Source organism: Myotis yumanensis, unplaced genomic scaffold (assembly GCF_028538775.1).
Source record: "Myotis yumanensis isolate MYYU_CA2020_CCGP unplaced genomic scaffold, mMyoYum1.0.hap1 SCAF_12, whole genome shotgun sequence".
In the NCBI taxonomy this organism is placed as follows: Eukaryota; Metazoa; Chordata; class Mammalia; order Chiroptera; family Vespertilionidae; genus Myotis; species Myotis yumanensis.
In genome coordinates this window covers 29320825-29335471 of record NW_027223763.1, presented here as the reverse complement: position 1 = coordinate 29335471, position 14647 = coordinate 29320825, and the positions used below count along the sequence as shown (strand labels likewise).

The following is a 14647-nucleotide window of genomic DNA, read 5'->3' as shown; positions in this document are numbered from 1 at the left end:
CCCTGAGTCTCAGGAGATAGGTTGCTTAACATGTCTCAGAGCTTATGTTGCACGGTTCTCTGCATCTACAGAGATCTCTGGGCAACAGATGGCAAGTCCCACTGAGGCTGGAACTTCCTTTGCAGCAGTGCCACTCCAAGGCTTCACAATTGGTCAGAGTTGGAAATGGGACATTGATATGGGCCTGTTGATAGTCAGATGGAGAAGCCCAAATTCAGAAATGTGGGAAGAAGGTAGAGCTACCCGACAGTAGAGACTAAGGAGAAATCACTGAAGGAAAAGGGACTGGGAACTCCCCTTTTGTGGAGAGATCTCCAGGGTGGACCAGGGACTGTGCAGAAAAGAGGAACCATGAAAAAATAGCTGTGTTTATGCTGCAGATAACACACTGAATTCTCAGTGTGTTGCCAAGGTAATGGACAGAAACCACTTAGTAACCAAAGGGTGAGTCATGGAGTTTGGGATTTGCTTGCAGTGATATTTGCTCTGGATCCATAGTGGATCCTCCAAAAACCCAGAAAGTCTGGGTGGACTGGCTGACCTCCCATGACCCCAGGGGCCCCAAAAAGTAAGCCCCTGTGTGGAGGCAGCAATAAGCCCTTATGTGGATCAGGAACTGACATCCTGAATACTGACAGGTCTTGACCAGCAGCAACAAACCTCACCAGATGCTGTCGCTGATCACCTTGAACAGCACCTGCATGGGTACCCTTCCAGGGAGTCACTGAGAAACTGAGTCAGTGAGACAACGAAGGCCTCAGAGGCAGCATTATGATGAAAGAAAAAGTTGTTTTTTTCCCTCCAGGCTTGGAACCTATTCACGGTAGTGTGATATAAGCTGCCATAGGGCCTCTTCCACACATCTTGGAAGCCCTCAGCTATAGAAATGCATGAATTTATCTATCTGTATTTAAAGATACCTCACACCTTTTGTGACACAGGAACAACAGGTGAAGGGAATGCAAGGCCATGGGGGTATTTTAGGTTTGTGAACTTTGGGTTCAGGGAAGGAAAAGGTATTCAAGGGCTGCTGACCTTGTTTCTCTGAGACATATTCGGTGTTGCTCTTCTTGTTCTGTTGGTTCACAGGAATCCTGCACTCCTCAAGGCTCCAAGAAGACGGATCTCTTGCATCCCAGAACACATCTGGTGCTTGAAATTCCTGCCTTAGTTGGTGGTCAGCCCAGTAATCTTGGATGCTGATTGCACCAGTTGACTGGGGAGCTGACTGGGTTAAGGATTTGTGATCCTTTAGTTGTGTCATTGAGGGGGTTCCAGGTAGAACTGAAAGCTCTCTGGAGTGCTGGGAACTCTGACTTGGATCAAAAGACAAATTAGACATGGACAAAATATCTAGGCAAGAGGAGCCCTGCGATCGCCTCGATGACGTGGGAGAGATGGGGGCACTCTCACTCGCCAGCAACTGCTTAATCTCCAGAGCCATAGCATTGCAGACAGGGCAGGAGGGGTCTGCACACAGGAGCCTCCGCACACTTCCCTCCTGAGGAAACCAGCGCTGGCTGGAAGAGGAAACATGGCAACGGTTATTGATGGGGTGACAGCCGCCTCTTTGGAAGCTGTGGCCTGAAGATCGGCCTGCCCTCCGAGTCCTTCACACCCTGGGGCACACCCCCCACCCAGTGTTTACTCCCCTACTTTCTTCCTAAGAAATTGTCACTTGGCAAGTTATTGTGTGCTGGGTTGAGGGTCTGGGGCTTGTTGGACAAGGTCTCAGACAACCCGTGAGAACAGAGCTATGAGTGAGAGGTGGGTGAGTTCTTTGTTGACCTGGGCTGAGCAGCTTAACCAGAGATGGGAACAGAGGATGGGGAACTAATGGTTAGCTGATGGGATATCACCAGGGCCATCACCAGGTAGAACTTGGACTCAGTCTCATTTAAGGCGAAGAAGGCCACGGCCTGGTATTTAGTATTTCCAAGCTGTGGAAAATGAGGTACTTGTGAGAGCTCTGCATTCTAGGGACTCTGATGAGTTGCTGTTATCTATAAATAACATCTCTTGGGAGCCAATCCCATTCTCTAGGGATTTTAAGAAGAGGATGAGATGACAAGCTCCTAGCTGGGGGCTCTCTCAGGAACTGAGCTCCCTGAAGACAGAACCAGAGGAAGTAATATCAGCAAGGTCTAGGGGTCTGCCCTTGAAAGGGTGTAGCTGTAAGAAGAGTATGAGAGTGATTACTTAGGTATGCACTTATTTATCCATTCTCTTGGCTGAATAACTTGTCTCATGGCTGAGTGCAGATCCATGTAGAGCCTTTTATGAATTAAGTACAAGTCAAATTCTGAATTCCAGGAGCACTGTGAGCTTAGCCCAGAGCAGAACTAGGACTCCTCCTCCTGAGATATGTGAGGCCTCCCTTGCCCTGGCAACCCCCTCAACCAATGCTCCAGCCTCCACTGTGTCTGACTTCCTCCTAGTCATCATCCCTCTCTTCATCCCTCTCCCAGGCCATGTAGAGAAATCATCACAGTTCAGACTGGAGCTGGAAGACTACAAAGAGCAAGTGATCACCTTTTCATGATAGCGATCAGCTCCCATGGCTTCTTATCTTCTCTGGAGGAATGTTTTCTAGCTGAGAAACCAGGAGACAGTGTTACATGGAATAGGAGAGGAGTCAGGGACATACTATAGGAAGCTGAAGGTCAGAGAAACGTTCCATGGGAACCTTGCCCACAGTGGAGGGGAGTCAGAGAAGAAACTGGGACTTTACCTCTTGATGTTCTATCTTTAGTCCTTTGTTTAATTCTCCGTTGATGCTAAAAAAAAAAAAAAAAAAGTTAGAGTATGAAGCTGGAGCATACTTTTTTTTCATGTCAAAATGAGACAAAACCTGCAAACTTTTTTCTGTATACCAATTTTATACATTCTTTTTTCTTTTCCCTACTCTACCTTTTTCACCCCATCATTTCCTTTCTCTTATTTCTGATTCATTTTGAGGCACTTTCATACTCCATACTTCCACCCCCATTCCCTGAACAAGTTCTGTGGAGAAATCAGAATGAGCCCTAGCCGGTTTGGCTCAGTGGATAAGACTGTCAGCCTGCAGACTCAAGGGTCCCAGGTTCGATTCCATGGTCAAGGGCATGTACCTTGGTTGTGGGCACATCCCCAGTATGGAGTGTGCAGGAGGCAGCTGATCGATGTTTCTAACTATCCCTCTCCCTTCCTCTCTGTAAAAAGTCAATAAAAAATATATATTTTTAAAAAAGAATGAGACAGGAGAAAAAAGTAGAATAAAGGATGGATGGTCTAGTAGCCAAGAGACTTTAGCCATCCAAGGCTCTAAATGCTTACCATCCAGCCTGGCTGGCAGGGCTCAGTGGTTGAGCATTGACCTATGAATCAGGAGGTCGAAGTTCAATTCCCAGTCAGGGCACATGCCTGGATTGCGGGCTCAATCCCCAATGTGGGGCATGCAGGAGGCAGCCAATCAATGATTCTCTCTCATCATTGATGTTTTTATCTCTCTCTCCCTCTCCCTTCCTCTCTGAAATCAATAAAAATATATATTTTTAAAATGCCTACCAACCAGAAGAATCACCCACATTTAGAGCCAATAAGGATACCCCCATTAAAAAAGCAGGGAGTAAGGTAACAAGAGAAATTAAGGAAATAAAATCTCATTTGAGGCTTAATCGCTTCAGTCATGGATATAGCTTTCCCCTACCTGGCAACCGCTCTTGTAAGGTCCAAATTTCAATCTTTGATGGTTCTTTTTCGCTTGCCAAATAATTAATGCAATAATGATGATGGAGCCATAAGTGTATAAGGGATATCCTATTTCCCACAGAACAAATGTAGGGTTCAACATTATCTAAACTTAGCCATCCTCCTCCTAGGCTTTCAAGATCTTGAAACATAATGAGTCCATATTCTAGACCTTGTCATCTCCGCCTCACAGAGGATGCAACCAGACCAACAGACTACATCACAAAGCCCTCCTGTTTCACAAGGAATGTGGATCATTACAGACCTTTATCTGTCTAGACAGTGATTTTCAACCTTTTTCATCTCATGGTACATATAAGCAAGTTGCTAAAATTCTGCAGCACACCAAAAAGTATATATTTTTGCTGATCTGACAAAAAAAAAAGCTATAATCTTGATTCATTCACACCGGATGGCTATTGTTGCGCTGGCTGTTGTCACTATTTTTTTTATATAAAGTATTTCTGCAAGGACATCTGGTGTCTTTTAATAAGAAATGGTATTTAAGCTCCTTCTCATCACTTTTTAAAAAATATATTTTATTGATTTTTTACAGAGAGGAAGGGAGAGGGATAGAGAGTGAGAAACATCGATCAGCTGCCTCCTGCATGCCCCCTACCGGGGATATGCCCGCAACCAAGGTACATGTCCTTGATCGGAATCGAACCTGGGACCCTTCAGTCCACAGGCTGATGCTCTATCCACTGAGCCAAATCGGTCAGAGCGGCTGTTGTCATTTTTAAAAATTTGACAATTTAAGGGAAAAGAGGTCAGTGTCCCGGACTAAAAAGTCAGGTATTGCATGCTTTAAGACTCTTGTGGCATACAAGTTGAAAATCGCTGGTCTAGGAGAAGCTCATGTGATTCAGTATTCAGATGAGAGTATCTGGTTGTCTGTATGGAGTGCAGGGTGTAGGCCTAAAGATGCTAAGGTCACGGGCAGCATATATTCTTTCATGCTCTTTCTATTTCCTGTATCCTGATGGATCACCTCTCTCCTTTAAGACAATAGTGGGACATCTACCCCCAGGTAACTGAGCCGTTATGTATGCTGCATTGCCCTGTAAGAGTGAGAGAGAGGCTAGGTCAGAGGAACTCCATAAATAACATCACCTGTAGTGAGAAGATAACTAAAAACACACAAGAGGATAGGGCACCCGATGTCTTGTTAAGTCTTGGAAAGTGAGGGTTTTGATGTCACAGGCAATAAATAGATGGTCATGTGGAAAAGTTCAGGAAGAGCGCCATGCCTGATGTGGCCAGGAAAGGAAATAACTGCTGTCCTTTTAAATAACTTTCTAAGTTACTAAAAAAGGCACTTTCCACTCTGGCCAAGCTTGAGATGGACAAGGGAGACTGTAAAATGCCTTTGAGGGAGGCACGTGAATGAGGCTTACCTCTGGAGCTTGATTTTCCAGAATGGCCTAAACAGATCTTATAGCACCCTGTCTATTCATGGAGATGGATTTATTGGCAAGATTTTTTATTAAGGACCATAAACTTGTGGCTCTTTGTTTGCTTCCATCATGGTTGGAATGTTTGGCTGAATGTGTTATGAACATCTGAATTTGAACACATTTAGGCAGAGCAAGTTTCTTCCTGTTCAACTTCAATACCCACCATCCTTATATCCACTGATGCACATATTAATGTTAACCTTTCTGGCCCTTGTTGACATTGTGATATGCCTCCAACACTCCTGGATTTCTGAATTTCCTTAAGAAGTTCTTGCCCTGCCCTAGCTGGCTTGGCTCAGTGGATAGAACATCGGCCTGAGTACTGAAGGGTCCCTGGCTTGATTCCAGTCAAGAGCACATGCCCAGGTTGCAGGATTGATTCCCAGTAGGGGGCATGCAGCGGGCAGCTGATCAATGATTCTCTCTCATCATTGATATTTCTATCTCTCCCTCTCCCTTCCCCTCTGAAATCAATAAAAATATTTTTTTAAAAAAAGAAGTTCTTGCCCTGATGAGAGTGGTCCTACAGCTCAAATATTCATAAGCCCCAAATTTCTGAAGAGGCTTTTGGTCCTGCCTCCAGCATCCAGTCTCCCGCCTAACAAGTGTGGTGAGTATGTCAAAGCACAAAGACATTGAGTTGTGTTACCTGCCTGCTCGAAAGACACTTAAAAAATCTAGTTTTAATGACAAGACTAATTCACATGAATCAAGAACTAACCTTACCAGGGGTTTGGAAAGAGGGGAGTAGGGAGTTATTATTTAACCAGAGGCCCAGTGCATGAAAATTCGTGCACTGCGGGGGCGGGGGATCCCTCAGCCTGGCCTGCTCCCTCTCACAGTCCAGGAGCCCTCAGGGGATGTCCTAAGCCGCAGTCTGGCCTCCCTCTGAGGGAGGCGACCAGGCCGATCAGGGGAAGGTGATGCCCTCATCACACCGCTGCTGCTTCTGCCACTGCTGGTCAGTCACAGCAGCAGCAGCCACCATCCGTGGCTTGCCTGAGTCTTGGCCCGGCCCTTGCAGCAGCAGCCGCTGTAGCTTTGTCCAGAAGAACGTCCAGAAGATATCCGGTCTAATTAGCATATTATCCTTTTATTAGTATAGATTATTAGTATAGATGGGTACAGAGTTTCTGTTGGAAATTATGAAAAAGTTCTGAAAAGGGTAATAGTGATGGTTGCACAACATGTAAATGTACTTAATGACATTGAACTATACACTTAAAATGATTAAAATAGTTGATTTTATGTTAAGTATATTTAACCACAGTTTTAAAAACAAATGCAAAAAAACAATCCTTAGCATGAGGCACTTTCACTAGCTATAAGGAAGAATATTCTGAAAATGATTTGACAAAATATTGGATAAGAGAGTATTTTTCTTGAATATTATTTTTATGTAGAACAAAATTTTAAAAATAGATCCTTACATTTCATCCTTGAAGACAGGATGAACTTGAGCCATTTTGACATCTTTTCTGAACTTGAAAATTCCATAGTACAGGAAAGAGAAGACTTTTTTTTAACCCAAGAGCACTAAATGACAGGTTAACAAAAATCAATTTAAACGCAGCTTGCATCAGCTTTTCAGTAGCAGGTCAACATACCTACAAAGTAGCTTGACTCCTTTTAAGAAATATATTTTTATTGATTTCAGAGAGGAAGGAAGTGGAAGAGACAGATGGAAACATCAATGATAAGAGAGAATCATTGATCAACTGCCTCCTGCACGCCCTGCACTGGGGATCGAGCCTGCAACCGGGCATGGGCGCTAACCGGGAATGGAACCGTGGCCTTCTGGTTCATAGGTCGATGCTCAACCACATCAAAGCCATGCTGGCTGGGCTAGTTTGACTCTTACGTTACTTTTATTATTACTACCCAATCTGGTCCTACTTCCTGCAGCTACTACTTCTCTCTACGGTGCTGCAATAGGTCTATCTCCCGTTAACCTGATGCAGTGTGGTGCTGTGTGGTATTTGGTGTCCTCCTCCTCTGGACTCTGAATATATGTGCTTAATAAGCTACGATCAATCCCATAGGTCCAGTGTCAGTGTCATGCATTCAGCCATCCCCAGAACTCTAGAGTGGGACGCTCTCCCTCACCGAAGGGCTGTAGATGAGATAAACAGAATACCATGTATCCTACCAATCAGCTCTTGCTTCCTGCAACTGCTGCCACCTTTGAATTGCAATTGCAATTGCTGCAATAATTCTAAGTCTCCGTTAGCCTGACCCTTTGCTCCAGGCAAAACCCTCAAATTCTGAAAACTTCACACCTGCTACAACCAGTGCACTTACCCACAGGTACTTTCATCCCACGAAGCCATTAAAACCATCTGCTGAAATCTCCTCTCCAGCAACTCACCCAGCCCTTGCTCCTCTGTCTCAGAGCTGTGGGGTTAGAAACAAAGATAATCTTATGCCTTTTGCCGAATTGGCCTTTAGTGCAAGTTTACTTATTGATTTGGTACTTGTTGACAAAGGGTGCTTGCGTGGATAGGACAGTGGAATCAGTGCCTTCCTAAACAAGGCACATTCATGTAATGAAAACACTGTCTGTCATTTTTAATGATGTGGGTATGGATCTTCACTTTTGCTCTTCCTGACTCATGGTTTACAGTGATCAGCAAATAAGGGAGATGGAGTACAGGAGAAGTCTCTGAACTCTGGAGGACGACACAACTTTAAAGGATTCATATTCATTTATTTCTAGAAAACCTATAAAGCCAGACCCTGCTTCCATTATAATGTTACAGCACCGCAATTATTGTAATAGAATTTCCTCAGGAAACTGTTTACAGTTTTTGATTCATAGGAACCAAGGGTCATACAGACATGCCACTGATGCTAGTTTGTTCCTCTAAGACAAGCCTTATGAAGTTTTGCTGTGTCTCATTCTCAGAATATATTTTGGAACACCTTTGATATGCCAAGGTGCTCGGTTAGAGAAGCATAGTTGCTATTATTCAACGGCAACAATTTTTACATGAGCGTCTTTATTAACACCCAAGATCTAAGATTTACAGAGTGTTGGACTGGAAGCCCAGAGTAGTGTCAGGCAGCAGGTTCTCTACCATGCAGAAGTGTAGCAAGCAGCCAGGGACACTAGAGGGCAGCACATGCCCACTCAATGCTCCTCATCTGGCGGACTAAGTGACGGGAACAGGTTGTCTGCTCTAGTGTCTTTCAAACTGGCCTTGCATCAGAATCCCTGGGAGGCTTGTGAAAGTACGGATTTCCGGGCCTCAACCCAGGCTTAGTGAATCATAATCTCTAGGGGCAGGATCCAGCAATCTATATATTAAGAATTAAAAATAATCCACATACAAGAAAGCACTGGGCTCTGGATGTGTATTTGAAAGTAATTGGCCTCCAAAGAGCAACAGTCTCCCGCACCCCACCCAGTTTTATTGAGATATAACTGACATAAAACATTGTGTTAGTTTAAGGTGTACAACAGAATTATTTGATATATGTACATATTGGGAAATTACTATCACAATAAGTTTAGTTAATATCCATCACCTCACAATGTTACATTGTTTTTGTTGTGATGAGAACTACTTTCTTAGCAACTTTCAAATATACAATTTAGTATGTATTCTTTTCAAGTGCATATGGAATATTTTCTAGGATAGACCACATATTAGGCCACAAAACAAGTCTCAGTAAATTTAAGAAGATTGAAATCATATCAAGTTATTGTTTCTGATAACAATGGTAGAAAACTGGAAATCAATTACAAGAAAAACATACAAACACATGGAGGATAAATAACATGTTACTAAACAATAAATGCGTTAACAATAAGATCAAGTAAGAAATCTTGAGACAAGTGAAAATGAAAACACAACCCCAAATCTATGGGACATAGTGAAAACAGTCCTTAAGGGAAATTCATAGCAATACAGGCCTACCCCCAAAAATAAGACAAATCTAAAAAAAAAAAATCTTGCCTAACATCTAAAGGAACTAGAAAAAGGACAACAAACAAATCCCAAAGTGAATGAATAGAAGGAAGGAAATAATAAAGATCAGAGAAGAAATAAAATAGAATCTAAAAAAAACCAACAATACAAAATATCAATAAAACCAAGAGTTGGTTCTTTGAAAAAGATAAACAAGATTGATAAACATTTGACCAGACTCATCAAGAAAAAAAGAAAAAGGACCAAAAATAAATAAAATTCGAAATTAAAGAAGTAACAACTGACACCACAGAAATACAAAGCATTATAAGAAAATATTATGAACAACTATTACATATGCCAACAAATTGGACAATGTGGAAGAAATAGACAAATTTCTAGAAGCATACAATCTTCCAAGACGAAATCAAGAAGAAACAGAAAATCTGAGCAAACCAATTACAACCAACAAAATCAAAGCAGTAATAAAAAAAATTCCCAACAAAAGTCCAGACCAGATAACTTCACAGTGAATTTTACCAAACATTCAAAGAAGAACTAACACCTATCATTTTCAAACTATTCCCGAAAAATTCAAGAGGGAAGACTCCCAAGCTCATTTTATCTGGCCAACATTACCCTAATTCTGAAACTAGATAAAGATACTACAAAGAAAATGATAAGAACTAGAAAAAGAACAACAAACAAATCCCAAAGTGAGTAGAAGGAAGGAAATAATAAAGATCAGAGCAGAAATAGAATCTAAAAAAACACACAAAAAACAATACAAAAGATCAATGAAACCAAGAGCTGACAAACATGGGTGTAAAAACCCCCTCTTTTACAGAGAGTGGAAGAGAGAGAGAAAAACAGAGAGAAACATCAATGTGAGAGAAACACATCGTTTGGTTGCCTCTTTTTTTTTTTTTTTTTTTAATCTTTATTGTTCAGATTATTGCATTTGTTCCTCTTTTTTCCCCCCATAACTCCCCTCCTTCCAGCTCCCACCCCACCCTCCACCCTCACTCCCCACCCACTGAGTTCATCCATAGGTGCATGATTTTTGTCCAGTCACTTCCCGCATCTCCCACACCCCTTTTCCCCCAAGAATAGTCAGTCCATTCCCTTTCTATGTCCCTGATTCATTATAGTCACCAGTTCATTCTGTACATCAGGTTATTTATTCACTTGATTCTTAGATTCATTTGTTGATAGATGCATATTTGTTGTTCATAATTTGTATCTTTACTTTTTTCTTCTTCTTCCTCTTCTTAAAGGATACCTTTCAGCATTTCATATAATACTGGTTTGGCGGTGATGAACTCCTTTAGTTTTTCCTTATCTGTGAAGCTCTTTATCTGACCTTCAATTCTGAATGATAGCTTTGCTGGATAAAGTAGTCTTGGTTGTAGGTTCTTGGTATTCAGCACTTTGAATATTTCTTGCCATTCCCTTCTGGCCTGCAAAGTTTCTGTTGAGAAATCAGCTGACAGTCGTATGGGTATTCCCTTGTAGGTAATTGAGCCTCTTTCTCTTGCTGCTTTTAAGATTTTCTCTTTGTCTTTTGCTCTTGGCATTTTAATGATGATGTGTCTTGGTGTGGTCCTCTTTGGATTCCTTTTGTTTGGGGTTCTCTGCGCTTCTTGGACCTGTAAGTCCATTTCTTTCTCCAGGTGGGGGAAGTTTTCTGCCATTATTTCTTGAAATAGGTTTTCAATATCTTGCTGTCTCTCATCTTCTGGCACTCCAATGACTCTGATATTAGTCCGCTTAAAGCTGTCCCAGAGGCTCCTTACACTATCTTCACACTTTCGGATTCTTTTTTCATTTTGCTTTTCCAATTGGGTGTTTTTTGTCGAATCTTTGACTTGATTCTTGTGCTCCTCTGGTCTGCTATTGGGTATAATATTCTTTATTTCAGTCCGTGTATGCTTACTTTCTAATTTCTTTATCGTAGCATCGAGGGTCTCATTAGTTTTCGTGAGGCTCTGCACAAATTTATGGCAAGCCCTCAAAATTGCGATTCTTAGCTCCATATCCTCCATTTCTGTCATGTTTTTTTGTCTCCGCATCTTTTATGCTTTCTTGGTGCACCCCCTTGTGGTCTTTGTGCGCAGTCTTGTTCTAGCCAAGCCTTAATTGTTGTAGTTAACACTAGAGGGATTTGACCACCAGGCCGACTGGCGGTGGAAATCAGCTGTGGGAAAACTTCAGTCCTCAGGGGAGGCGCTAGCCCAGCCCTTGCCTGAGGCGATAGGCAAATGGCTGTGCGCAGGGTTTGGGCGGGGCGGGCTCAACAGGGCGGGTGGGGGGGGGGGGGAGGGAGCAGCTATGGCCGCTCTCAGTCCGTCCCCAGGGGCTCTGCCTCTCTGTCCCAGCAATTGCTGCAAACCTCGGAGGGGCCGTAGCCAGACAGTCCCGCTTCTCCTGTTTGAGTCTGGGTCCCTAGAGACTCGCCCGGATCTGTAGCCCAGAGTCTGAGACTCGCTCCTGATTGAAAACGACAATCGCGCCCTCAGCCGCCAGCCCGCTTTGCGCGCGCACCCTCACCACCGCACCGCCGTACCTTTAAATTTTCCACACTGCGCCTCCGCTGAGCGTCGGAATGCTGTTGTTTTTGCTTCTAGTTGAAGAGACTCTCCTCAGCCAGCCTTCCCGTGGTTCTGGTTGATGTCCGCTCCGACTTTTAGTTGTATTTTTGAAGTGGTTGTCCACGGCGGCAGTCTCCGGTGTTTACCTATGCCGCCATCTTCGATTCTCCTCCGTTTGGTTGCCTCTTGCATGTGCCCTGACCAGGGCCCAGGTCAGGGAAGAGCCTGCAACCAAGTACGTGCCCTTTTTTTTTTTTTTTAATATATTTTATTGATTTTTTACAGAGAGGAAGGGAGAGAGATAGAGAGTTAGAAACATCGATGAGAGAGAAACATCGATCAGCTGCCTCCTGCACATCTCCCACTGGGGATGTGCCCGCAACCCAGGCACATGCCCTTGACCGGAATCGAACCCAGGACCCCTCAGTCCGCAGGCCAACGCTCTATCCACTGAGCCAAACCAGTTTCGGCCAAGTACGTGCCCTTGATCAGAATTGAACCCAGGACCCTTAGGTCCACAAGCCAATGCTCTATCCACTGAGCCAAGCTGGCTAGGGCTATATTCCCCTATTTCTACTGTTATAATAACAACACTATTTTGGTACTTCTCTTTTGCAAGTGAAATTAGCCTTTTCAAGAAAAATAGAAAAATTGTAGGTAGTCTCCTAAATGTGTTTAGTTAGAGCAGCGATTTTCAACGGGTGTGCTGCAAAAAATTTTAAAACATGCAATAAATATCTGACTATTTAGCCAAGGGCACTGATCTCTTTTCCCTTTGATTGTCATATTTAAAAAATGACAACTGCCAACACAACAATAGATGTCCAGTGTGAATGAATCAAAATTATACCTATTTTTTGTCAGACTGGCAAAAGTGGTTTGGTGTGCTGCAGAATTTTAGTGATAGTTTATGTGTGCTGTGAAATGAAAACGGTTAAAAATTGCTGGTCTAGAGACTTCATCCAAACCCTAAGTCTAAGTTCTCCACATCTGAGATGAGTCGTTTGTTTGTGCAGGTTTCTCGGTGTACTGAACCCTGCTGCTGACTTAGGTCTGGGTCTCTTCACGTTACAGGATGACCTGGTTAACTTTTCCTTTGATAAAACAGAAGGAATCTGAGAGTTTTCTCCTGTAATGATTTAGCATCTCTTGTTTCTTACTCTTCTAGGATTTTCCAACAGAAAGGCAGAGTGTGGAGGCCTTCCTATGAAAGGTGCCAGGAAGCCTGTGGACCTAATGTCCAGAATAAAGAACACTTGAGGGTTTTGTGACTGGTGCTCACCTTTAGAGCAGAATCAAGGGAATATCTCAGGAAAGGGGCTAGAAGTACTGTTATTATTTTATGAAATCTAGCCATCAGGGCACTGACACTGTAAGCAGGACAAACTCTTCAGACAGAATCAGGACATGGAAAGGAACTTCTCAGATGACGTTTTTGACATCTTTTGCAATTGTATAATTCTAAACTTAAAAATTGCCCTGGCTGGCGTTGATCAGTGGTTAGAGCATCAGCCTGTGCACCAAAGGGTTGTGGGTTCGATTCTTGGTCAAGGGCATATACCTGGGTTGTGGGTTCACTCCCCACCCCACGGGGGGGGGGGGTGAGTGCGGGAGGCAACCAACCGATGTGTCTCTCTCACATCAATGTTTCTCTCTCTCTCTCTTCCTCTCTCTCTCTCCTTCTAGCTCTAGCTCTAGCTCTCTCTCTCTCCCCCTTCCTCCTTCTGTCCCTTCCTTCCCCTCTTTCTGAAAAAGCAATGGAAAATATCCTCAGGTGAGGATTAACAAAAAATATATATATTAAAAGTATTTGTAAAGTCATTTCAGTATCTGAAGAGTGAGGAATAAATTAGGAAACTGCATCCCAACCTAGCTGCATCTAGGTAAGAACCCAGCCTGAGAAGACACTGGTAGTAGCTGGAAAAGGCAGCAAAAGGCCAGACCCACTGACTGTAGAACTCAAAATTAACTTGTATCGGGGTTATCTTGGAAAGGACTCTTGGTTGCATCTCGATCCATAGCCCCAATAATATCCTAAACAGGAAGAAAAGTGTGGGTCTTTATGTTGGGATGGGAGGGACAGCTATTTCCCCAGAAGTCGCCTGAGGTTAAAGAGGCAATGGTGAGGACCTGGGCTCCTCTCTGCCTCTGGAACCTTCTCTTCAGGCTCCCGACATGTCCCAGGGATTTCATCCTGCTTCCGTCAACTATTCTTTACCTGCTCTTTTCAGCAGGGCTAACCATCCGCTCCCTTTATCTCATCCCTTCCAAGCAGGCCCTGGGCTAAGGGAGTTCAGGATGTTGTTATGTGATATTGTCTCCCTCTACTGCCATCCCACTGAACTGTCTGCAACCCCAAGCCATGCCCAAATATCAGGAAACAGCCTGTGCACCAAAGGGTCGTGGGTTAGATTCCTGAAGCATCATGGGAAAATGCTCGGTAAATGGGTGCTGAACAAACTATGTGCAAATGTATGCTAAGGCAATTTAAAAGAAATGATATTGTAATAAAATTCTGAGTAATTTTTCTATTTTTAAAATTTTCAGTGTAGTGGTATTCTAACTTTTTATAATAATAATATTTTCTTTTAAATATTTTATAAATTCATAAGTATATTTTAAATAAAATATGTATGTATTTAAATACTTTTATAAAAAGTGAATAGCTTATAAATTTATACTTAACTTATTTCTACAGAAAAATGTTGTTTTATACGAAAGTTCAGAAAAAAAATTCCCCACAATTTTCTAAATTTACCCTAATCATGCTTCTGTCCTCTCTATCTCAGCCTAACTCTCACTTAAGTGTAAGGGCCTCCACCATGATTAACGTGAGTCCTCCCCCTGCTGCCAGAATATAAGATTCATGAGAGCAGGACCTCCCTTATTGTTCACCAGTGTATCCCTAGCTCCAGGAACAATACCTGATAAATGGTAGTCACTCAGTAAATACTGCTGA

At 42.9% G+C, this 14647-nt stretch overlaps 1 protein-coding gene across 3 annotated transcripts in view; it reads right to left on the bottom strand.

Moving 5' to 3' along the window:
• SPATA31F3 (SPATA31 subfamily F member 3) overlaps positions 1–14647 on the bottom strand; it is a 71596-nt gene that overhangs the window by 39606 nt on the left and 17343 nt on the right. For 2 of the 3 annotated variants that reach the window (XR_011473398.1, XR_011473399.1), the window contains exons 2-3: positions 7488–7580; positions 2732–2777 (exon numbers count right to left, since the gene is read on the bottom strand). Coding sequence is in view for 1 of the 3 variants with exons in the window: in XM_070431301.1 (XP_070287402.1) it covers positions 1414–1520; positions 2533–2593; positions 2732–2777; positions 3689–3832 (358 nt within the window). In the remaining 2 variants the exon portion in view is untranslated. Of the gene's footprint in view, positions 1–1413; positions 1521–2532; positions 2594–2731; positions 2778–3688; positions 3833–7487; positions 7581–14647 lie in introns of those variants that run through there. The other variant, XM_070431301.1, reaches the window with a different exon arrangement.